Source organism: Telmatherina bonti (genome assembly GCF_933228915.1).
Source record: "Telmatherina bonti genome assembly, chromosome: 7".
NCBI classification, from domain to species: Eukaryota; Metazoa; Chordata; class Actinopteri; order Atheriniformes; family Telmatherinidae; genus Telmatherina; species Telmatherina bonti.
In genome coordinates, this window is record NC_136625.1 from 34,934,133 (window position 1) to 34,958,105 (window position 23,973).

Here is a 23,973-nt window from a genome sequence, read left to right on the forward strand (position 1 = left end):
TGGAGGAAATTCAGCTCGGAGGAGTCTCCTCATCCTCCCACGCATCTCACTCCATTGGCTGAGGTGTGTGATGTCACACTCCACATTGCCCTATAAAAAGTCACTTTCCCACACAGAGAGCAGAACAGCTGGGAGCTCATTCAGCCACAACCAGAAGCCAGGACTCTGCATTTAAGTCGCTCAGAGGAAACTTTGGAGCTACCCGAGCAGGAAAAGCATCTCATCATGTGCAGAGGACTTGAATTGCTGCCTCTCACCTGCCTGGAGAGGTGAGCCTAAGAGCTTTTCCGCTCTTTTTCTAAGGCTGAGATCCCAGATTTCTCCCTTTTTTACGAGTGTAAGCGTGTCTGTTTCTAACGTTTTTCTGCATCTGTTTCTGCAGAGCGAAGGAGCTGAGAGCTTTGTTTGGAAGTTTGCTGCAGAAGTCGGACCACAGCCTCAGCGAGAAATCAAAGAGATGTGACAAACTGAGGTGAGAATTCACAAAGTGTCTGTTTCGCAGCACTTCAGTGCCATTACAGCCCCTTTCAAACTTTTCTGACTTATTTCTCTCTGTTGTTCATGCAGGTTAAATGAAAATGAGCCTCTGAAATGGAAAGAGTCTTTTGAGAGTCTGCTGTCCAGTCAAAGTGAGTATCTTCCTCCTGACTAGATTTTATGTGAATTTACTTTTTTCTACCTAAAAGTTTCTAAATATTAACTGCTTGTCTCCTGCGCCTCCAGATGGACTGTGCCTGTTCAGAGCATTCCTGGTTTCAGAGTTTAGTGAGGAAAACATCGCTTTTTACTTGGCGTGTGACGACTACAGGGCGACGAAACCCTCAAAGTTGGCGGCCAAAGCAAAGAAAATCTACGAGGAGTTCATCTGCTCGGATGCTCCGCGAGAGGTGCGGTATAGATCTAATCAAGATCAGACTCTCAGATGCTCATCGTGCTAAATGATGATGTTTAACCACCTCTCTACCTTATTCTGCAGGTCAATCTTGACCACGTGACCAAAGCGATCACCAAAACGAACATGGAGCAGCCCAGTCTGTCCTGCTTCGACCAGGCGCAGGCCAAAATCTACACCCTGATGGAGAAAGACTGCTACCCTCGCTTCCTCAAATCTGCAACATACCTGGAGCTGAGCAAAAAAACCAACATGGGCAAAAGGACTTAAAAACAATCCAACAAGAGAAAAGCGATCAGTCTACAAGCATAAGATTTCACGGGAATCTTTCTCAGAGGGATGGAAGCTAGTTGACGCACAGTGGAGACTGGAAACGTTCAGGTGGAACAAATACCTCAGGGGTGATGAGCTGTGGACTTATTCTCAGCCAGAGATCCTCAGAGATTCCACCCTGATCAGGGTCTGAGCTGGAAGCTGGGACACGTGAGGAAGACGACTCAGACTAGAAGAGTTTACTGTACATACATGACCCCATGATGCCAGTCATGGTTGACATGAGATGATTTTTATATATAAAAAAGCTGCAGAGACATCTGGAAAGTTGCTGTCACACAGCAGAACTAACACTGGGAGAGATGAATGTTTATTTATTCCTTATTTATTTCAAATGTTGGTTTTGTGAATGTTTGCTGTGCAACTGGTTGAAATGTGTATTTTTATTACAAAGTTGTTGGTTTTTTTTTAAATCAGAAGTTCTGTGTGTAAAAGGAAATGTGCTGAATAAAAAGACAGAAGAAAAACATCAAGACTTGCTTTGATTCTTTTCTCATGGAAAACATGCAGCGTTTGCAGACGTGGTTGTCGTTAGACATCCCCGGCAGGAAGAAGACTTAGTTACCAGCCAGTCTGAGGCCTCGGTGAGTCCACTTCACACGTGGGTGACCGATGACTCCTTTTCTCCGAGGTGGAAGATGTGCACTCAGAGTGCATGTGTGTGAGTTCACACTGTGTTATAAATGATTTAATAATGACCAGAGGGAAAATGTTGTGCAGAAAACGTCCTTCTGTAACACAGTGAACTGAAACACGTCGGCTAACTCCGACCTCAGCACGCATAAAGATGGAAATAACAAACAATAAAAATAATAATAATTATAACATAATTTATTCTCATATTACATTTTACATTATTGCCTTTTTTGTAATTCTGTGACATGTTCAGTAATCCCTGATTCTGACAGCTAGCCGTGTAACTTTTGTCTTATGGGCAGGAGGGTGGAGAGGTGTAGGAGGGAGCAAGTTTGTCTTGTCTTGTTTTGTCTGAATCTTAAATATGTTTTGTCTGAATCTTAAATATGGTTTTGCGTATAATTTGTGTAATTGTTGATTATAATGCATTGTTTTATGTTTCTGGACCCCCTCGAAAACGAGATGGTACATCTCAAGCTGCGTTCCATAAAATAAACTTCTCTAAATAAAGAGGAACCTAAGTTTAAACGCAGGAGCATTCAGGGGGACTGGTGATCATAGAAATGTGTTGGTATGAAGTGGAAGTTGTGCAACAAATCCTGGTTAAAGCCAGATACACTTTATTACGGTTCAGGCAGAGCATCATTCAGCGGAGAGCGCTAAGATTTCTCCCTGTCTGAGTCGGGAAGGTGGGACAATAGATCAATAGATGAAACCAATATGGCGGTCAGGGTGTGTGTGTGTGTGTGTGGGGGGGGGGGGGGTGTTACAATGTTACTTTTTAAACCAGGTAGTCTATAATTTCTACACTTTTATAGTTTTGTTTTATTTTTTTTAACTCATCCACTAAAAGAAAAAAGCAGATCAGATTTTCGGGGTGCTTTGCTTCAGTTTAAAAAAGAATAATGTGCTAAAAAAAATCCAATGATCTGAACCATCTCCTGCTGCTTTCATCGTCTGATGAGGACAAACCGACATCGCTGCTCCAAAACGCCAAATGCCTTGTATCTCCGTCCTCCTCCAGGTGGAGCCTCGCGGGATCAGACTTTCCCAGAGCTGCGGCTTTTATACTAAACACTCCATCGTTAAAAACACCTGCAAATCCCAACAGCTCTTTGTCAAATATCGCTTTTATTTTACAGAAAAAAACAAACTGTGATGAAAACGCAGCTAATGGTGAAAAGTATTCCAATAGCTTGGCGGAGGTGTTCGCTGTCTGAGTGCTCCTTCATTCTGCATTCATGTAGTTTTACCAAACAATGTTTGAGAAGGTTGCAGTCCAACAAATGTCAAGCAGCTTGTTTAAGGTTTTTTTAATCCAAGAAGAAAAAAATAATTCTTATTTATTTTGTTTACATGTTTTCTTCTATAATTAGTTTTATGAAAACAAAAAGGATTATCTGGTAAAAACGTAGATGATTATTGACCCTGTAAAGTTTTGCACAGAAAAAAAAAAAAGCTTTTTCTTTGAACGGTAACAATAAGCATCACTTCCTTCTAACAAATGGCTGAGAAACAGTTAATAACAGAAACTTTGCATCAGGCTGTAGAGACTCAGACAGGTTTACTTTTTTCACAACTTTCTCTTAAGATTCTGGGTAGTAACAGGTTACGCGCAGAGTTGTGAGATAACGCGTCCGTGTGGGCAAGCGTGTGTGTGTGTGTGTGTGTGTGTGTGTGTGTTCAAAACAAGTTTATTCTGCTTAGAAGCATGAATGTCAGAGCTTGTTGTCATGGAGACAGTGCAGCCCCACGCCGTGCACCTTCACAAGCAGATTTATTTACTACCTTTGCCGCCACTCAGCCTGTGAGTCCCAGAAGCGCCCCCCCCCATTCGACTTGCCACCATCCATCCATCACCTCCTGCTCTCTGACAGCCACTAACGACTCCTCTTCAAACACTCAGCCACTACTAAAAGAGGTGTGTGTGAAGTCATCAGCGGCACTCTGACACTCGTGGAAAATGGCAAAGGCCATCTCTCCGCTCCATCTTTCCTTGTCTCCATTATTTCCTCTCAGCAGAGAGGTCTCCTGTAAACCTGGACGAGCACTAATGGAGATAAAGTGAAGAAACACTGGTTTGTTTTTTAGCTCAGCAAACTGTAACTGCTGTGTTTAGTGAGGAGAACAGATGGACTCGACTTCAGCCGCTGCTGACTGCTTGCTTACCAGCTGATGTGACCTACAAAAGGCTGCAAGATTTACTTTGCTTGCGCCATCTTGTTGGGCAGATGTTCATGATTCACATCTCATTTAAGCTTCTAAATGTCAGACTCAAAAACGAAAACAACATGTTGAGGCTCGATCAGGCATGTGGGTAAAGGAAACTTGTGGTTTTATCTTTTTTATTTATTGACATTGGTCTTGAAGATAACGTAGACTAATAAAACAGATATTATCTAACAGGTTTGCTGTGGGAAAACAACATTTGCAAGACATGACAAGCACTGTGTGTGTTTTTCATCTGCTCTGTGCATTGCTATGTGATGTGTCTATGTACACAGATGATCCTCTCTGATCATCAATCCTCTTTTTCTGCCAGAATTGAAGTTTTTTTAGGAGGTTCGGCAGACAACAACAGGGTTCATTTCAACTGCTTTAAACTAATTAATAGCTTAATCGACACATTACTGTCATTTGTGGAGCTCTGCTTTTGATTGGAATTTGAAACCAAAGCCAGGTGTCAAACTCCAGCCCTAGAGGGACGGTTTCCTGCAGGTTTTTGTCGTCTCCATGCTCCAACACACCTGACCAACATTCATAAATAGGTTGACGAGAAACTGCTGGATCCATTTGATTTGAATCAGCTGTGTTGGTAAAGAGAAACAACAAAAACCTGCAGGATACCGGCCCCTGCACGAACTAGGATGGTTTAATAAAATCAAAGACAGATGAAAACAACTTGGAAAGACTGACGGACAAACTGTGGTGATGACTGAAGCGCACTTTTCCAGTTTTCTCACTGACGTCGCTCCCTTGTTGACGGCTAATTCGGCATCTATCTCGCATCCTAAAAGTATAACTGTCTTATCTTGTCGCTTGTCTTGTTTCTACTTCTGTTTTTTCTCTTGCTATAGGAATACATTTTCTTACATTTGTTTGCTGAAACAGGCATGGTGTGCAGTCAAAACCGCTGTGCGTTTACGTTAGAAACGGGCATTTTGGGTGATTTCTAAGTCGACTAGTCAGACCTTTCAAAATCAGTTGATTAGTTGTGACATCATCATGATGTCGTCAATAATCGAATGAGAATACTTTGTCTGCAAAAGGAAATAGAGTGCGTGAGGTGATTTTTTCAACATTTTGCTGCTTTTTTGTCCTTTACGATGGTGGGATTGAACCTTTTCTGGCTGCATTTATGTAGCCGTTATGCTAGGTTAGCTAAACCCAGCTCTCACAGGGGCGTTTAGCAATAACAAAACCAGTCATAAGTTCTGTCTAATGTTTGATGTGTCGATTTTGTGCCCCGTTTTGACAAATTAGTTAGTCATGTAGTTTGTATCTGTTTGCTGGCGTACAAAGAGCTGCAACGTCACGCAGCATCTCAAATGAAAACGTGTTGAACAGCGTGTGCTGTTCTCAGCACAACCCATGTGTTTTGACAGCCTGGTAAACACCTTTTTCTCTTAAGCATCTCCGGACAAGTAGTGATTTTTATACATTTGATAATAAAAAAAGAGCGTTTACCTGGTTGTTGAAACACAGTAGAATGACCAATCAATGCCACCATAGGATGCAGAACAACAAACAGTTGAGCAAAAATCCTACTTTCACCTGCTGCGATGTCGACTCGTTTCCTTATAATCACATGACCATAATGAAACTAAATACACAATTTATCACTCCTGATCAATAGGAGCAGCAAGAAACGGGGTGAATATGGGTAATAAAAATAAGAACAGTTTAATGCAGTTTCTCCACCATGTGAAACAGCTTGGCAACAACAGTTACAGAAATGCACATAACATACGTCACTGTGCCATCAAACCAGTCTGGAGCATGGAGTTTTAAGCTCGGAAAGTTATGTAATGCACATTTAAAGAATTATGTTTTAATTAGACTAATGCATGTTGCGGCAGGCAGCCAGGAGAATAAAGATATGCATGATGTGAGAAATAATCAGAATGTGAACAGAAAGACAAACTGATCACATACGCAATGTGTCTGTAAGTTATTAGTTAGACACATATTGCATACATCCCTAATTTCATAGCAGCACACCCAGTCCATTAAACAGCAGCATGTAGGAGAAAACTCCTCTTTATTTACTTTATACTTATTTGCCTCCTTTGTTCCACATTCCACACTTTTTTGTATTTTGGGAATTCTAATAACAAAAACATCAATATATTAAGAATTAACATAATGAACACTAAAAAAAAATAAAAGGAATGCAAATCCATCAAAATCTATCAAACTAACAAAAGATGATCTGAGAAAGTGACCGCATGTGAATTTTAGATATAATTTACTGGACTGTAGTAAATGTCGTGTGTGCTGTGCTTTTTAGTGTCAACATTCACAATGTTCTTTTTTTCTGTTTTTTTGTTGTTTTGTTGTTGTTGTTGTTGTTGTTGTTGTTGTTTTTAAAGACCATTTCTGAAACAAGAAAATGAAATATATATATATATATATATATATATATATATATATATATATATATATATATATATATATATATATATATATATATATATAAAATAAATGAATACATACATGAAAACTTTTCAAAGTGGAAATAATTTCAGCCTTGTTTTCAGTGTTGGACGTTTTTCCAACAAAAACATCCAAAACCCTGAAACTCCTGCCAATCCAAACTGGAAAACTGGAAAACCAGTTAGAGCAAGCTTTAACATCCACCTGAAATAGTACGGTAAGATGTGGAAAACATTTGACAAAATCTTAAAGAGTTTTTTTTCTGTCTTGAAAAGTTATCTAACCTGATTTTATCTACTTTCCAGACATATGTGCTCTGAAATTCTCTGTTTCTTGCCTCTTTTATGTTATGACTTCCAAACTGGCTGTTGTTTGATGAGTTAGTTCATATGAACAGCATTCATTATAAATCGTCATAACACCAAATTCTTTCCTTTCACTGAGGCTGATCACAACATCAAGGGTTCAGATCCAGCAAGGAATGTGTGTTATCTACCAGCTCTTCCTCTTTCTCTTTACATTTTCTGTTATCTCCTTATGACTCATTGTCCAAAACAGCTTTTCACCGCTCCAAAAACATCCAGATATATCTCCATGCAACACAGTCAGGTTTAAGTCTGCTAGTATAATTAACAGGTCATTTTACACTCCCAACTCCCACTATTATCACTATTAATCAGCTAAAATCAATACAGTAAACCGTGCTCACCAAGACCAGTAAGAGAGCACATATGCTAAATCTTGTTTTAGGTCTTCATGGAGGTTATGTCTTTGTTTTCAGAGTGACATTCACACAATCCTGCATATTGTTTTCCACAGTCCTCTTGATTTTACATTTCCCTTAACGCTTGACTCATCTTGCAGAACAGTAAAACAAACAGATGATAAAACCCTTTTTAACTGCCCTGCACATGCAGTATGTATGTATGTATGTATGTATGTACAGTATGTGCTCATATGTATTCATCCCCTTTCATTAAAGAAAAGGCTGAATTTACAACAGTCACTCATATAACTGGAGACTTAAAAAAGGAACAATAACTAAAAATTTGCAAAAAATATAATTTATTAATATAGGACACTGCTTTTTCATTTAATTGAGTTGAAGAAAGAAAAAAAAACCAAAAAAAAAAAAACCAAAACAAATTGTTCCTGGACAAATTAAAGCACTTTTCTGTTGAACAGTGGGACAAAATACCTGTCAACAGGTGCAGAAGTCTGACTGAGAGGAACAGAAAACACCTGACTGGAGCGGAAACATTAAAGGATTGTTTAACTAAATATTACTTTATGACTGATGTAATATGTAATAAATTATCTTATTTGTTTGCTTTTTAAAAAAAATATTTCTATTGAACCAGAATTAGAAAATAATGTAATGATTTTCATAAAATGTTTATTTATTATTCCTTTAGTCAATTTCAGCTTATTTTACAGGCAGCTGTTTTTTTCCTTCTTTAATGAAAAGTTATGAATAAATATGAGTACAACTGTATGTATGTATGCAGCAGTACATGCTGTAAAACGGTTTCATAACATAAAATGCATTACTAAAGAGCTGACATTAATTAAGCCTTTTTTTTATTTAATATTCTTTAAAGATACAAACACTGGGATTTGACTGGGTAAAGTTGAACTGGCCTGTAGCTTATATGTAAAGCAAACCAAACATCAAGTAAACATCCATTTTTAAGTTTTCTAACAGCTAAGCAACCAGTCTGTTTCATAAACAAATATGTAATCGAGGGCTGTTTCGTATCCAGCTCTGTGGTTTGCAGTGTTTTTGTTGGACTTGATTACTGAACTCTGATGATTTGACTTTTTCTCCATTAGCGGCACATGATGTGGGTGTCTTATTTCACTTTATTAGCACAGTCATAAGTTTGGAAAGAAAAAAAAAACAAAAAAAAACTGTCACTGCATGCCTCATCTCAGTTTTATGCCAAGTTAACCCCTGTAAACAGTAACTAAGCAGAGAAGGTTGCTAACAGGGAGCTATGCTAACTTCTGCTTTCAGCAATGACAGGAAAAGACTGAATTTCCACTTTCTTAAACAACTCAAACCTCACAGTTTTACCATGTTTTGAGTCAGTGCTACATTATTTTTTTCAGTTTAGTTCAGAGTTGTTTACTTTGGCACCATGTTTACTCAACCGAAGAAGCTAAAGCATTGATCACTGCTAGCTACTAGCAGAATGCTAATGTTCGACTGAGAAAGTATTGTGCCAATAAATACAACCAGATGATGTCAAAATCCCAGTATGGTTTTAACCCCATGAAGGCAAATGGATCATATTTCATACATAAAGTTTTTGCATTACTTTATGGTAAAAAAAAAAAAATTTGCTCCTGTTGAACACAATCTTATACTTGTCTTCCACCCCAAGCAGAAGAATGCACTATAATAATTTAGACATTTCACTCAGTACTAAATGGTAAATACCCCTGCCAAAAAACTGGTTATGGTTTTTGTTACATTTTGTTAAAGGGCCAAGTGAAGATGTCATATTCAAAAAATTGGACTTTTCTTACCAATTTTTCATGGGTTGGGCTTTAAAGGGTTAACTTGCATAACTTTGTTACATTTGAGTTGCATATTGTTCATCTTTTGAGAAAAACTAATGTTAGCTTAACTAGCCTAAGAACAACCACTCTGACCACTGTGTCCTCCATGCTGGCGATTCATCTGCACTCAAACAAACCCCATATTTAAAATAAAACAATTATTAAAGATCATACTGACGCTTCAAAATATCATGTATTTCCAATCCATATACATATATATATATATATATATATATATATACTATATATATATATATATATATATATATATATATATATATATATATATATATATATATATATATATATATATATATATATTAGTTGCAAGAGTTCAGCTAAACACAGCAGACAAATCATACAAACACACGTGGATACGTCAAAAAATAAATATATATATATATATATATATATATATATATATATATATATATATATATATATATATATATATATATATATATATATATATATATTAGTTGCAAGAGTTCAGCTAAACACAGCAGACAAATCATACAAACACACGTGGATACGTCAAAAAATAAAAAAAAAAAACATTAAAAGGGTAACTAAAACCATAGGGAGCATGTCTGAGGTATCTCAAAGTGCATTGCCTAAAGTCATAACTGTTAATGGAAAGTAACTTTAAGAGTGTTGAGATGCAGTGCGTTTAATATGCTTTATCTGAGGTCAGAAGAGCAAACATCTCAGTAGCAGGGTGGTCAAGAGGATCATCAATGATCTGTAAATCTCTTGTTAAAGGTCTGGATTTGCAAATGTCCTTGAGGACTGGTAAATCGCAGCCTGTTGCCCCATGAACAGAGCGAACCACTCTGTTTTGTTTTCTGTCACAGTGACATTGCCAAACCACACATGACAGAGCTGGTAAGCAGGCTTTCAATGCTTTCAATAAGTTCAAAAGAAGATTTTGTTTTGAGTAAATTCATAGAAAGAAGAAACGCTGAAGAGCCTTTTCAGCAGTGTGTTTGACTGCCAGCTCAGATCTTTGGAAAGAGTGACACCCAAGAACTTATATTTATTAACCATTTATACCTCAGAATCATAAACGACAACAGGCACCTTGTTCTTCTTACAAACAACTAAAATCAATAACCAGTTCACAGGTTCACTCCTGCAAATCTAAGAGAAAGAAGAAAAAACTCAGATCACAGGGTTGGTTTGTATTTTTAGAACGGTGGCTCTAAAAAATAAGCGATGCGTCAACATGAGTGTAAAAAAGAAACAGATGATTTATTTTAGTTTGCTGTTTTGTAAACACATTTCGTTTTTGCACAGACAGGTTCCGCACCTGGATGAGCTGGCGCAGGAGAGGGCCGGACCAGTCGTTTCCAAAGCAACAATCAGGTGAAGTGAAGTGGTGAAAATGTCAGGAGAGTGGGTCCTGCTGCGAGCAGATGAGTGGGAGCGCTGTTAAACGGTGGACCTGGCTCGTCAGGGCGCCGGTGGAAATGAGTCACTTTAAAACATGTCTTCTGCGTGAGTGGTGATTAACAACATCGCCGGCTGCGTTTCAACTTGAAGTGGAGTGAAAACAAAGAGGCGTCGTCATGGTTACTCGGTTACCGAGGCAACAAACACTCCACAGCTGAGTGGCACCATCTCAGTTTTGAATGTAAAATAATTATTCTACAAGAGCTTAAAGGTCATTTTCATTTGAACTGGATTGCAAAGTAGAAAATAGTTGGCTGGAAATAAACTCCTCTGTGTCCACTTGTTAAACTCTAAACACTTAATGAGCTGTTTAAACCGCTAACAGGAAACATGCGACTCCAACACATGCTGGTAATTATTTCATGCCATGATGCACATGAAGCCAGCAGTGAGTCAAGGCACAAGGGAACCACTATGAATCACTTTTGTTGCTTAAATTATGAACATATGCCGAAGCTTTATGTGTGTCACGTTTACATTAATCATATTAAACACTATGAACATGTGTAATATGTAACTATGGACAAAGTGTGGTGGTTAGGCTTGTTGAGGTGCATCCCTCTTTGATACAATCACAAGCAAAATGTATCAGAAAATTAAGCTAAAAGTTGTGTTTAAAGATAAAGAAAATGTGTTTTTTTTTTTCTGAGAGATTCTCCTTAGTGCCTACAGATGTTTTCTCTTACAGATTTTATTGCGACATTTGGAGCGACACTTGATCTTTCCCACAATCACGCTGTCAGAAAACAATTTTTTTCTCAGATTTATTGCGAATTATGCCAGTAAATAGAACAGTTTATTTCTGCAACAACGTTTCACACCATTTTATTTTTCCATTGATTGTGTCAAACACAGTTTTCATCTGATGAAGAACTTCCCAATGCAAGCTGAGGCGGTGATGTGAAATCATAAACAAATAAGAATCCTTTTAGTCGATTTTAATCGGGTTAAATAAATCCAGACTGGACACAGCTGGATCAGAGGAGCCATTTTATCCAGAACATGACAAAAGAGCTCAAAGAGAAAAAGTCTGGAGCTGAAACTTGTTTGTATTCACTGAGTCAATCAGATTGATATCAGGGTTTTACCTGCAGGTCATTCCCAAACATGCTGTTTCTACTTGAAACATTGTGTGTTGTTTTGGACTCAGTGCTGTGTTGAAAGATGAACCTCTGACTCATTCTCCCCTCTGGAAAACTGGAAAAACAAGCCATCCTCGAAAATGTAGCCGTATTTAGCAGCTTACATCATCCCATCAGCCAGTTTCTGCAACCTTGCTGATAACAGGTGGCTCCGCAGGATAATACTGCCACCACCGTGCTTCCATGTGGGTACGGCGGGCAACCTCCAGTTGATGAGAGGCGTTCCTGGAGAAAGATGTCCTTGCAGGCCACACCTTGCTTATATCAGGCTGGAAATGCTCTGTCTTTCAGAACTGACTTTACTCTTGGTGTCAAAGATCCGACAAGGTGTTGGAAACATTCCTCAGAGATTTTGCTCTATGTTGGCATGAAACATCACACAGTTGCTGCACATCCAGGATGAGAATCTCCTGTTCCACCCATAGACTGTATATAAAAAGATGGACAGAGTCTCCGTGATGTCACCCGTAGGTTTCTGAAGAGCTAAATTGAAGCTCGGTGGGCGGTTCCTACCGTCGCCATGTTGGTAGGGGCATGCGCGTCGTCTCGCCCGGAAAATACAAATATGGGCAAAGAGGTGGAGCTGAGAGGAGGGCCGTGAGCGTCATGGTGGATGATTGACATCGAGCGAACTCCGAGCTTTCTGTGGCTAAAAGCTAACCAAGCTAACCCTGAGATAAGGGGAGCTAACCAGCTAACGGAGGTAAGTGGGCTAAAGCTAAGTCACGTTGTAAACCGGCTAAAAACCGCGGTTGTTCTACGTTCTTCTGACTTGAAGCCGGAAATCGGTACCTGTCAATTAAAAGGACACGCTCCTAAATTTGCCGAACTTCGAGATTAAATTACTTTTAAACGGGTGAGTTAGAAAAAAAATTCACTCCCCCACAGTTGTCATGAAGGTAAACCTGACCTATTAAACCTAAAATGGATTTTTGAACCAGGCTGTAAACATGTTTATTTCTGCCGTGAAGTTTGTCTTTTTAACATGGGAGTCTATGGGGATTTGCTCTGTTTTGCAGCCCCTAGTGGATGAAGGGGGGAACTGCAGTTTTATGCACTTCCACATAGGCTTCACTTTTAACCACCGGAGGTTGCCGCTTGGTTCCACCAAATCCCAAAGCTGTTCTGCTGGACTGAGATCTGGTGACTGTGGAGGCCGTTGGAAGACAGTGAACTCATCGTAATGATGAAGAAAGCAGTTGGAGATGATGTGAGTTTGATGACATGGTGGATCGTCCTGATGGAAGTAGGATAGCCGTCTGCTCTATTAAAAACAGGACTAAATGTATAAAAATAATCAGCCGAGCTTGAAAAATCAGTCCACATCCAACCACAATGGACTCAATAATAAGCCCTCCACACAGCACACAAACACTTCGCCCTACTGCCCTCAGGGTGTCGATACACACTCAGAAATAGAGGTTCCAGCTTGTACCTAAAAAGGTACAAATGCTTGTCGCTGGGGGTGTACTCTTTTGAGAGACATTTCTGTACCCTTCAGTTCTGGTCTATTTTTGTACCTTATCAAGTTCAACCTCACCTTGTCAAGTTTTGTTTTTTATGTTTTCCACAGGATTAGGCCTGGTCCATTCCACTTATCTTTAATCTAGAAATAATCTTCAAAAACTCAAATTACTGACCAGCCATACACTTAGTTTGTAGCATCTGACCTTCTTTGTTTAGTAGTACTACTGTCATCACTCAACTCTGCTCTAGTTTGTAACATTACAGCCATTAACATTACATTTTTCAATGCTGCAGGTACCCTTATGGTCGAAATGGTACAAATTTGTACTTTATGTCACTTTGAACCCTTTTTCGTACTCTGAAGGTGTGTTTCTGGTCTCTTAAAGACCAGTATTGTGCTTTTGAGTGAACATTTCTTTAAAATGTACCTATAGGTACAGAAATGTCCTTATCTTGTACCTCTATTTTTGAGAGTGTACAGGACGTTTTGGTGCAGGAAGGCTCGTTTTGGAAAAAGCCTGATGCCTGCAGGCGTAGCTGTCCTAAACAGCCGGCCCCGTTGAGTTGTGTTCTGTACAGTGGACTACTTTTATGCTGTGTCATGTTGTGTTATGTGCAATACGACTTAGTGATGGGAGTCCAGGGACTCGGTCTGTGGAAAAGAATTTCCAATTAAGTCTGGGACAATAAAGCCCAAGTCTAACGGTGGTCATAAAGGGTTAGACATGGTGGTGGTTAAACCATGGCATGTTGACATATCCTCTATGTCATTACACCACATGCTGCCTTAACCCTGATCCAGTGAGTGGATCCAAGCTTTCATGTTGTTTCCTGCAAATTCTGATCTTCGGTCTTCGAGGTCCACAATCCAGCCGATTTTCCATGTAATCCTGCTCCAACGCACCTGACTCCAACTGATCAGTCACTTTGCAGAACTTCATTGGCTGTTGGATCCATTTAATGGAAGGCAGGTGTGTTGGAGCAGGATACATGAAAAACCTGCAGGACATCGGCCCTCAAGGACTGACTATGGGCACTCCTTCTTTAGACATATCTGACCAGAACATCATCTTCTTTTTTTTTTTTTAGTCTTTCCGATTATTTTCTTGGAGGAGATCACCTCCAGGACCAGACTGAAGTTACCACTGGTTGCTCCTGTCCTGGTTCACTGTCAGATATTAATACATATTAATTTGGACAAAGACATTTAAAAGGTTGAAAGTACTCCAACATGACCTGCAGCTGTTATTTAAAATATTTACATGTTACTTTAACTTTAGGTCTCTTCAGTTTTTAGCGTAGGATATTTTCCAATTGTTTTTTATGGTTGTAAAATTAAATGTACTTTTCCAAACGTTACTAAAGCATCACTTTACAATATTTATGTCTGTGTCTATTTCCTTTAGTCGTCCAGTAAAACCCATTTAAATTAAAAAAAAAAAATGTATTAAATTAATTAATTACAAAGCCTGTAAATAATTAGATCAATTTTTTAAATCAAGACCCCACTCTAACCCACTAATAACTTAGCCGCATTGCGGCTATATTTAGTGCCGTTTCAGACCCTTCAGTGACTTTATTTAAAGACTAAATGAGGAATCTATATATATATATATATATATATATATATATATATATATATATATATAGATAGATAGATAGATAGATAGATAGATAGATAGATAGATATATTTACATATACATATATATATATAAATACATACATGAATCATAAATAAATCATAAATACCATAAATCATAAATACATGTAAACTTCCTTTAGGTTTGCTTATGAAAATGCATGTTTGTCTTCGAAACTTTCTGTTTCTAAGGCAACAAAGTAGGAAAATTGTCATTTTATAATATTGTGAATGTGTACAGTTTGATAACTTTGTAACTTGTCTTCATGTTTCTGAAATAACTTGGGATTCCCAAAAGCCTGTTTTTACCTAAATTATTCTTTTCCAGGAACACGCTGATTGTTGTGGCTTTTTATAAACTCAACAGGAACTTCGAAAGCTCATCACTTAAATATCATTTCTTGAGGGAAATCCATGGAAGTTAATATGACTGGCAGTCACACTGTTGTCACCCACATCAGCAGCAACAATGACAAATGTGTTTGGAAATAACTGAGTGACTTCCCCGCTTACAGGCTACTTGCGTTTGTTAGGTCAGCTTTGACAAAGCAAGCTGGAAAGTCTGACTGACCTTTGTAGAGCAATGAATCACATGTGCCTCAGCAACTTCAATGTCTGTACATAGCTCAACGTTGAGCTTCCAGTTCAGAAAAAAGAGCAAAACCAAGAGGGATTATAAGAAACAATCTAAACGTCTCCTGTAAAGCCCTCAATAGGCTGTTCAGATACTGTAAGACATGATGTGGACAGCAGACAGATGTTGATGTGGTGGAACATGTCCACTGAAACTGGGCTTTCTGATTAAACATGAAGTGTGCTGAAAGGACGGAAAAAATAGCCACAGAATGATTGCGAACACGTGAGACCCATGTCACCAGTCACTAGAACGGCCAAAAACGGTGGCAAGAGCTGAAATTCGTCACTGAAGCAGCAGGAACTGGATGCACCTTTCCAGACCTCAGACACTCGACCCCGGTCACTTCACACCAGCAGACCTCCTCCAGCACCTGATGCACAGTTCCTGCTCTTTTAAACTAGACTGTGGAGTGTACACTGTCTCTGGAGAGGTGTGTGTGTGTGTGTGTGTGTGTGGTGGGATCATGTAGAGACAGTGAACCCACTGCTCTCTTCCAGCAGTCAAAGTGATGGTTGTGCTCATTGGAAAAGCTGATCAGAATGATAAAGAAGAGCGAGGAGAATAAACACATGTGCATGTGAAACATGTGAGCATTTGCTTGTGTTTCTCTTGGACTTCTTCTTCAGTGTGTTTCATCCAGCCAGGTGGACGGAGCGATGTCGCCATCTGCTGGACACGTGTGGAGCCAAACCATGAAGGTTTCACTTCCACGCCACGTCTTCATCAGACTGCTGCTACTCTTTGTAATGCTGTCAAATGTTTGACCCTTTAAATTGTTTTATATATATATATATATATATATATATATATATATATATATATATATATATATAGAGAGAGAGAGAGAGAGAGAGAGAGAGAGAGAGAGAGAGAGAGAGAGTTGTTTGTATGTTAATTTTACATATAAAAAAATGCCTTGCCTTGTTTTCTTTTAGTATAATTGTCTTTAAGAGATGTTGTAATAAAGTGTGAAAAAAAAAACTTTCACGCCACGTCTTCATCAGTAACCTGAAACAAAGCTTTTGTTTAAAGCTGCTAGAATTAATCATTAGTAAATAAAAAAAAAACTGCTCCTCAACCTTCTATTTTTTTATTATTTCATTTCCCCTGTTTTGTAATCCTAACCCTAACCCTGATGGAGGACGATCCTCCTTTTGCAACCAAACGTTTCGGATCAGACCTCCACAACTCTTGGTAGAACTTTTTTATTCAGCTATATTCCTGGAACATGTGGTGTGAATCACTCTGTTGAGGTCAGGCCACAGCAACTCGATCAAGCTGAGGTCAGAGGTGACTGGACCATTTCCCTCTGCTGAAACCATTCTGCTGCTGGTTTACTTCGCATCGCTCTTGAGCTTCAGCCGATGAACAGATGCTCTTCAGTGTATTGAGAAACTTTGGAATTATTTTATCAGTCGATGACAACGATCCGTTCAGGCCCAAACCATGATGCTCCCTCCACCATATGTCACAGCTGGGATGGTGTTTTATTGTTGGTATGCTGGGCCTTTTTCTCTTCACACATGGGGTTGTGTGTTTGTTCCAACAGGAACATTTTTCCAGTAGAACATCCAGGTTCTTCTAACCTCAGACGTGCTGCTATTTGTTTGTTTGTTTGTTTGGACAGTAGTGGCTTCCTCAGTGCTGTCTTACCATGAACTTTTTGTTGATTTGTCAACATTTAGGAGATAAATCTGCAAGTCTTGCTGGCAATTTCGGATTTTTCTTCAACTCTTGAGTTTTCTGCTCCTGCAAACATGTTTATTTGTACAGAACAGATCATGTACAAGTGTTTTACATGAAACATTTAAAGCATTACAGATGGTGGGGGGAAAAAAAGAAAAAAAAGCAGAAAAGAAAACACAACTAGCAAAATCATAATAAAATTGTCCATTATTATTGAAATCATTAAAAGCAGGATTAATTAAAGGGCATGAGAAAAGAAATGTTTTTAACCTGGATGTGGAAGTGTTTCCACTGCAGTTTGTTCCTGTCTGCTGCGAAACAGCTAAATACTGCTTCTCCATGTTTAGTCTGGACTCTGGTCTGGTCTCTGGTCTGGTCTCTGGTCTGGACTCTGGTCTGGTCTCTGGTCTGCACTCTGGTCTGGACTCTGGTCTGGTCTCTGGTCTGGACTCTGGTCTGGATTCTGTTCTGGACTCTGGTCTGGACTCTGGTCTGGTCTCTGGTCTGGACTCTGGTCTGGACTCTGTTCTGGACTCTGGTCTGGTCTCTGGTCTGGTCTCTGGTCTGGACTCTGGTCTGCACTCTGGTCTGGACTCTGGTCTGGACTCTGTTCTGGACTCTGGTCTGGACTCTGGTCTGGTCTCTGGTCTGGACTCTGGTCTGGACTCTGGTCTGGACTCTGTTCTGGACTCTGGTCTGGACTCTGGTCTGGTCTCTGGTCTGGATTCTGGTCTGGACTCTGTTCTGGACTCTGGTCTGGATTCTGGTCTGGTCTCTGGTCTGGTCTCTGGTCTGGATTCTGGTCTGGACTCTGTTCTGGACTCTGGTCTGGATTCTGGTCTGGTCTCTGGTCTGGACTCTGGTCTGGATTCTGGTCTGGACTCTGTTCTGGACTCTGGTCTGGATTCTGGTCTGGTCTCTGGTCTGGTCTCTGGTCTGGATTCTGGTCTGGACTCTGTTCTGGACTCTGGTCTGGATTCTGGTCTGGTCTCTGGTCTGGACTCTGGTCTGGTCTCTGGTCTGGACTCTGGTCTGGATTCTGGTCTGGTCTCTGGTCTGCACTCTGGTCTGGATTCTGGTCTGGTCTCTGGTCTGCACTCTGGTCTGGATTCTGGTCTGGACTCTGTTCTGGACTCTGGTCTGGATTCTGGTCTGGTCTCTGGTCTGCACTCTGGTCTGGATTCTGGTCTGGACTCTGTTCTGGACTCTGGTCTGGATTCTGGTCTGGTCTCTGGTCTGCACTCTGGTCTGGATTCTGGTCTGGTCTCTGGTCTGGACTCTGGTCTGGACTCTGGTCTGGATTCTGGTCTGGACTCTGGTCTGGATTCTGGTCTGGTCTCTGGTCTGGATTCTGGTCTGGACTCTGGTCTGGACTCTGTTCTGGACTCTGGTCTGGACTCTGTTCTGGACTCTGGTCTGGATTCTGGTCTGGTCTCTGGTCTGCACTCTGGTCTGGATTCTGGTCTGGACTCTGTTCTGGACTCTGGTCTGGATTCTGGTCTGGTCTCTGGTCTGCACTCTGGTCTGGATTCTGGTCTGGTCTCTGGTCTGGACTCTGGTCTGGACTCTGGTCTGGATTCTGGTCTGGACTCTGGTCTGGATTCTGGTCTGGTCTCTGGTCTGGATTCTGGTCTGCACTCTGGTCTGGATTCTGGTCTGGACTCTGGTCTGGACTCTGGTCTGGATTCTGGTCTGGACTCTGGTCTGGATTCTGGTCTGGACTCTGGTCTGGACTCTGATCTGGATTCTGGTCTGGACTCTGGTCTGGATTCTGGTCTGGACTCTGGTCTGGACTCTGTTCTGGACTCTGGTCTGGATTCTGGTCTGGTCTCTGGTCTGCACTCTGGTCTGGATTCTGGTCTGGATTCTGGTCTGGTCTCTGGTCTGGTCTCTGGTCTGGATTCTGGTCTGGTCTCTGGTCTGGTCTCTGGTCTGGATTCTGGTCTGGATTCTGGTCTGGTCTCTGGTCTGGTCTCTGGTCTGGTCTCTGGTCTGGATTCTGGTCTGGTCTCTGGTCTGGTCTCTGGTCTGGATTCTGGTCTGGATTCTGGTCTGGTCTCTGGTCTGCACTCTGGTCTGGATTCTGGTCTGGTCTCTGGTCTGGACTCTGGTCTGGACTCTGGTCTGGATTCTGGTCTGGACTCTGGTCTGGATTCTGGTCTGGTCTCTGGTCTGCACTCTGGTCTGGATTCTGGTCTGGACTCTGGTCTGGACTCTGGTCTGGATTCTGGTCTGGACTCTGGTCTGGATTCTGGTCTGGACTCTGGTCTGGACTCTGGTCTGGATTCTGGTCTGGACTCTGGTCTGGATTCTGGTCTGGACTCTGGTCTGGATTCTGGTCTGGACTCTGGTCTGGACTCTGTTCTGGACTCTGGTCTGGATTCTGGTCTGGTCTCTGGTCTGCACTCTGGTCTGGATTCTGGTCTGGATTCTGGTCTGGATTCTGGTCTGGTCTCTGGTCTGGTCTCTGGTCTGGATTCTGGTCTGGTCTCTGGTCTGGTCTCTGGTCTGGTCTCTGGTCTGGATTCTGGTCTGGTCTCTGGTCTGGACTCTGGTCTGGTCTCTGGTCTGGACATTTTTGTTTAAAATTTATATTTTTGTTAAAAAAAACAACTTTTTTTTAAAAAAATAAATAAAAAAGTAATCCATTCTAAAATTCTGTCATTTTACACGTTTTATTTTATTACACGTTTCTTTTTACTCGTCTTCTTGGGAGTCATGGCAGCAGAATGATGGTCTGTCTGCTGGGTTGTTTTTTCCTCTTTGAAATAAAAAAAATGACAAGCAAAGAAAAAAAAAAACAAAAAAACAAATCGGAATACAATCAAACCTGTAATACCTTAGTTTCTTCTGAACACTGATAATGATTATTTAACATCTGGATTTCATGTTTTATCGGCTTCTGTCGTATTGGGACATTAATGATTACTATGAGAAGATGCACATTGTGTCGCACTGAGGATTAAATCTCTTTCACTTCTAATGTTATAAAACAAAAACAAACAAACAAACACCACCAGGTAAAAAAAAAAAATAAAAAAAAAAATAAAAAAAGAAAAGAGGTAAAGGTGGCCAGATAAGCAGCAACACCTTATGACACTGGGTCATTGTTTTTGTTTGTTTTAAGCCAACAGTTTATAAAAGTATATCCTGACTGGAATTGGAATTAAACATTTTAACAATTGTAGCAGATTTACAAAAACAAAAAAATCAACACTTTTTTATTTAATTTCTTTTTATGTAATCTACATGTTTGCTTTATCTGTTTTTCTTTATTTACAGCATCTCCTGAGTTGGAGTCTGCATGTACGGGACCCAACTGTCCAGGTTCTGCTCTTTGCTCTTATAGTTATGGGTAGTCTAGCCATTCATTACTTATGTAGCAATGGGGATGTTACCTGATGTACTGAGAAGTACCTCGCTCTATTTCTCTAATATATTAATGTATAAATATATGCCAATATTGGCATCTCTAACTTATTTCTCCTTTTTTCCGCAGGTCTTCCTGAATAAGTGCAGTTGTACATGTTGATCTGTCTTTCCTGTCCTCTCCACCCCAACCAGTCGAGGCAGATGGCTGCCCTCCCTGAGCCGGGTTCTGCCGGAGGTTTTCTTCCTGTTAAAGGGCAGTTTTTTCCTTCCCACTGTCGCCGTGTGCAGCTCAGGATGGGGATTGGATCCAAGTCACGACTCGATGCAATCAGTTGGTTTCTATTATAGGACATGTATGAATTGGCTCTAAATGATGTGGATGTAAAGTTCCCTGTGACAACATTGTTGTAGAAATAAAGTTGAATTTAATTGAATTTACCATCATTAATTTAATATATTATATAAAACATTTATTATTTGTTATCAGTATTTTATTTTGTATTCAGTGATAATATTATTTATTCCAATCCTTTTTTTTTTTTTGTCATTTTCATGTTATTTTTTCACAGAATACTTCCATTAGTTTTTCATATAACTGTAAATAAATTCAGGCTGAATGGATCATTGTCTAAGTTTAGACAGTTTTCTGGTGTGCATGAGCAGGAAGAGACATCTGCAGTGATCTGTTCCGACTCATCCATGTCAGGTTATAAAGTCCTTTCTACTGTTTGGGGTCCAGATTTCTACAGGAAGAAAGATTATTCACAGGAAGAAAATATCCAATGTAAATCCTGCCCAAAGTAAAGCTCAGAAAAACTTTTTTTTTTTTTTAAAGTTTGTAGAAGAATTATCAATAAGGAAAGTCTTAAGCTTGATCTTAAAAGGTAGAGAAGGTTTCTCCCTCCCAAACCCAGAATGGGAACTGGTTCCATAAAGGGAGGAGCCAAATAGTCAAGTTGAGAACCACAAGTAGAACCTGCAAAAGTCCTGATCTCACAGTGACAAAGTAGACTTCAAAAAATTCCTGCATCCAGGTGTTGATCCGGATCACTCCCACTAACGCAGTGCTTCTCAATTCCAGTCCTCAGGCCCCCCTTGTCCTGCATGTTTCAGACATGATCCTCCTCCAAAGCTTCCACCTACCATTGAACTTCCTCATTGTTACGACCCCAGTGGTGTCTAGGAGAAAAAGGGGGTTGCAACACAAAAGAAGAGTGGCAACTAAAAGTTCCAATAAAAGGTGGGATTTTATTCACAATGATTCAAACCAAGGAAACTAACAAAACTCCAAAAGGGATAATTCAAAACTTCCCAATACAAAAGAGATAACTTTCTTAATACAATGACACAAAACCCAAAACAAAATCACTGCAGGTTCTGTAACTCTACAGCAAGTCAAAAAGTCCCAGAAGGCAAAACCTCAGCAAAACCCACAAACAGTACAACAGTGGCAAACTGTGTCACACTCAAACACAGCTGCCCTGAACGAGGCTGATGACGTCCCTTAAATAGGAGAGTGGCGGAGGAGGTAGCCAAAATTTGTCCTGAAAAGTTCTCCACCAATCCTAAAGCACCAAGGGTAGAGGCTGTGATGCGGAAAGATGGCCAATCCTAGTCTTGTGCGGGTGTTGGGACATCTTCCTCCACATTCCAGCAGGCTTGGGCCGTAACACTCATCAAGTTCTTTGCAGCCTGTTAATGAATCTTTATTTCATTCAGGTGTGTTAAAGTAGGGTTGCCTATAAAACATGCAGGACGGGGGGGTCTGAGGACTGGAAGGGAACAACACTGATTTAACAGAATCTAAGTCAGATCAAGACCCGTTCTCATGAAAATCCGTCCAGTAGGTTGTGTGTAAATTTGCTAACAGACTAAACATGTCCTCCTTGGTGGAGGTAATTACTTCACTGCATGGAAAGACTTCAGATGGTTATACTCTGAATCTGCTCAGTTTAAGCGTATTTTCCCCCTCGTATTAACGTGGCTCATATGTGGAGACATCTGACGGCTGCAGCTCGTCTGTAACTGGTCGACTCAAACCCAGCAGCAGATCCACAACAGAATAACTTAAAAAGAAAAGAATCAAAGTGTGAAAGTCCAAACCTGAGCCTGACGGAGAAGCTGAGCTGGAGGCTGAAGAGAGCCAAACAGAAACATAATGCTTGGAAACATCAACGGTTTTAACCTCAGAAAGCAACAAAGGACATAAGCTGTTCTGTATATGTGCAGTCTGAAAAGGAGGCTTTGTATTGTTGAAGTCCAGAAATCTGCTCCTGTATCATCTGTACCCGCACACAAAAACTGATCTATTCTACTTCTATATTTATATTTTCAGACTAAATATAATTATAAGGAGATGCTGTACTTTTATTCTACACCCCTCTAAATGTCTTGTGGAAATATTTTTTTTATATAGCTTTTAATGCACATGTAGCTCATTCGACCTTTAACCCTTCCAGTCACAGTGGTTGAGCGTTGATCAGTGGAAACAAGGGCTGAGACGATACGCTTTTGTCCCGATTCGATTCGATTCCAATTTTTTAGGTGCTGATTCAATTTAAATTGCGATTCTCACAATTCTTTGATATTGCTGATTTTTGTTGATTAAAAACAAAATAAATCTATCAAACTTGTATTTTTGCTTGTCATTTTTCTTGATTTCAATTAGAAAAAAACAACAGAGTATCCAGACCATCATTCTGCTGCTATAATGCCCAAGCAAACAAGTAAAAAGATCAATAAAAACAATAAAAAATTATTTGTTTGAAAAAAAATCCTTTTTTCTTTTTTTTTTTTTTTCTTTTTTTTTTTTTTTTTTTTACAAAAAATCTATTTTAAAATTGTGAAGCAAAAACAAAAAAAAATCCCGATTTTTGATTTTTCGATTCGATTTTCCCACCTCGTGTGGAAACCAACAGAAAGCAGAAATGTTGCTCTTTTGTGCTTTTCAGGATAACTTTAATTCATTCTTTTACCTGTAAAAATAACTTCTTAAAGCTTGTCTGTTTTTTTTTATTTAGTGGGTTATTATTTTGTTTTGTATTTTTTAAGAAGAGGGTGATTCTCAGGTCCTTCATGGAGCAACACCGACCTGGTTTTATTCCCTCTGACGCCACTAGATGTCATGGAAGCAAACTGACAGCTTGTGAGGAGAGTCTTTCTCCTTTCAGCACATCTTCCATCCAGACCAGCGGCTGATCAGCCTTTCTGCAACATCTCCCCAGTACAACACCAGTTCCGAGCTGTGGTCCGCGGAGCCTCGAGGGGAAAGCGACCCTGCTCTGAGCTCCGTGCGTCATCGGGACACCGTGCGTGTCAGACGTGCGTCAGACCGGAGCGGAGAGAGCCGGTCAGGATCGGGTCCTTTGCATCGATCTTCAATCTGAAAACACAATCAGTCGGTCGCCTCTCCACGCGCATGACCTCCTGAGACTCAGTGTGAGTGAGAAGGAGGAGGAAGAGGAGGAGGAGGAGGAGGAGGAGATGCGCATATCT

General features: G+C 40.2%; 1 protein-coding gene across 1 annotated transcript; it reads left to right on the top strand.

Moving 5' to 3' along the window:
• Positions 1-225: 225 nt before the first annotated feature.
• Positions 226-1,162, top strand: rgs5b (regulator of G protein signaling 5b; the record flags this gene model as incomplete). Its single annotated transcript, XM_079243888.1, has 5 exons — positions 226-269; positions 383-472; positions 568-629; positions 724-887; positions 977-1,162. The coding sequence occupies 5 exons, from the start codon at positions 226-228 to the stop codon at positions 1,160-1,162; spliced, it is 546 nt and encodes a 181-aa protein (XP_079100014.1).
• Positions 1,163-23,973: the final 22,811 nt, after the last annotated feature.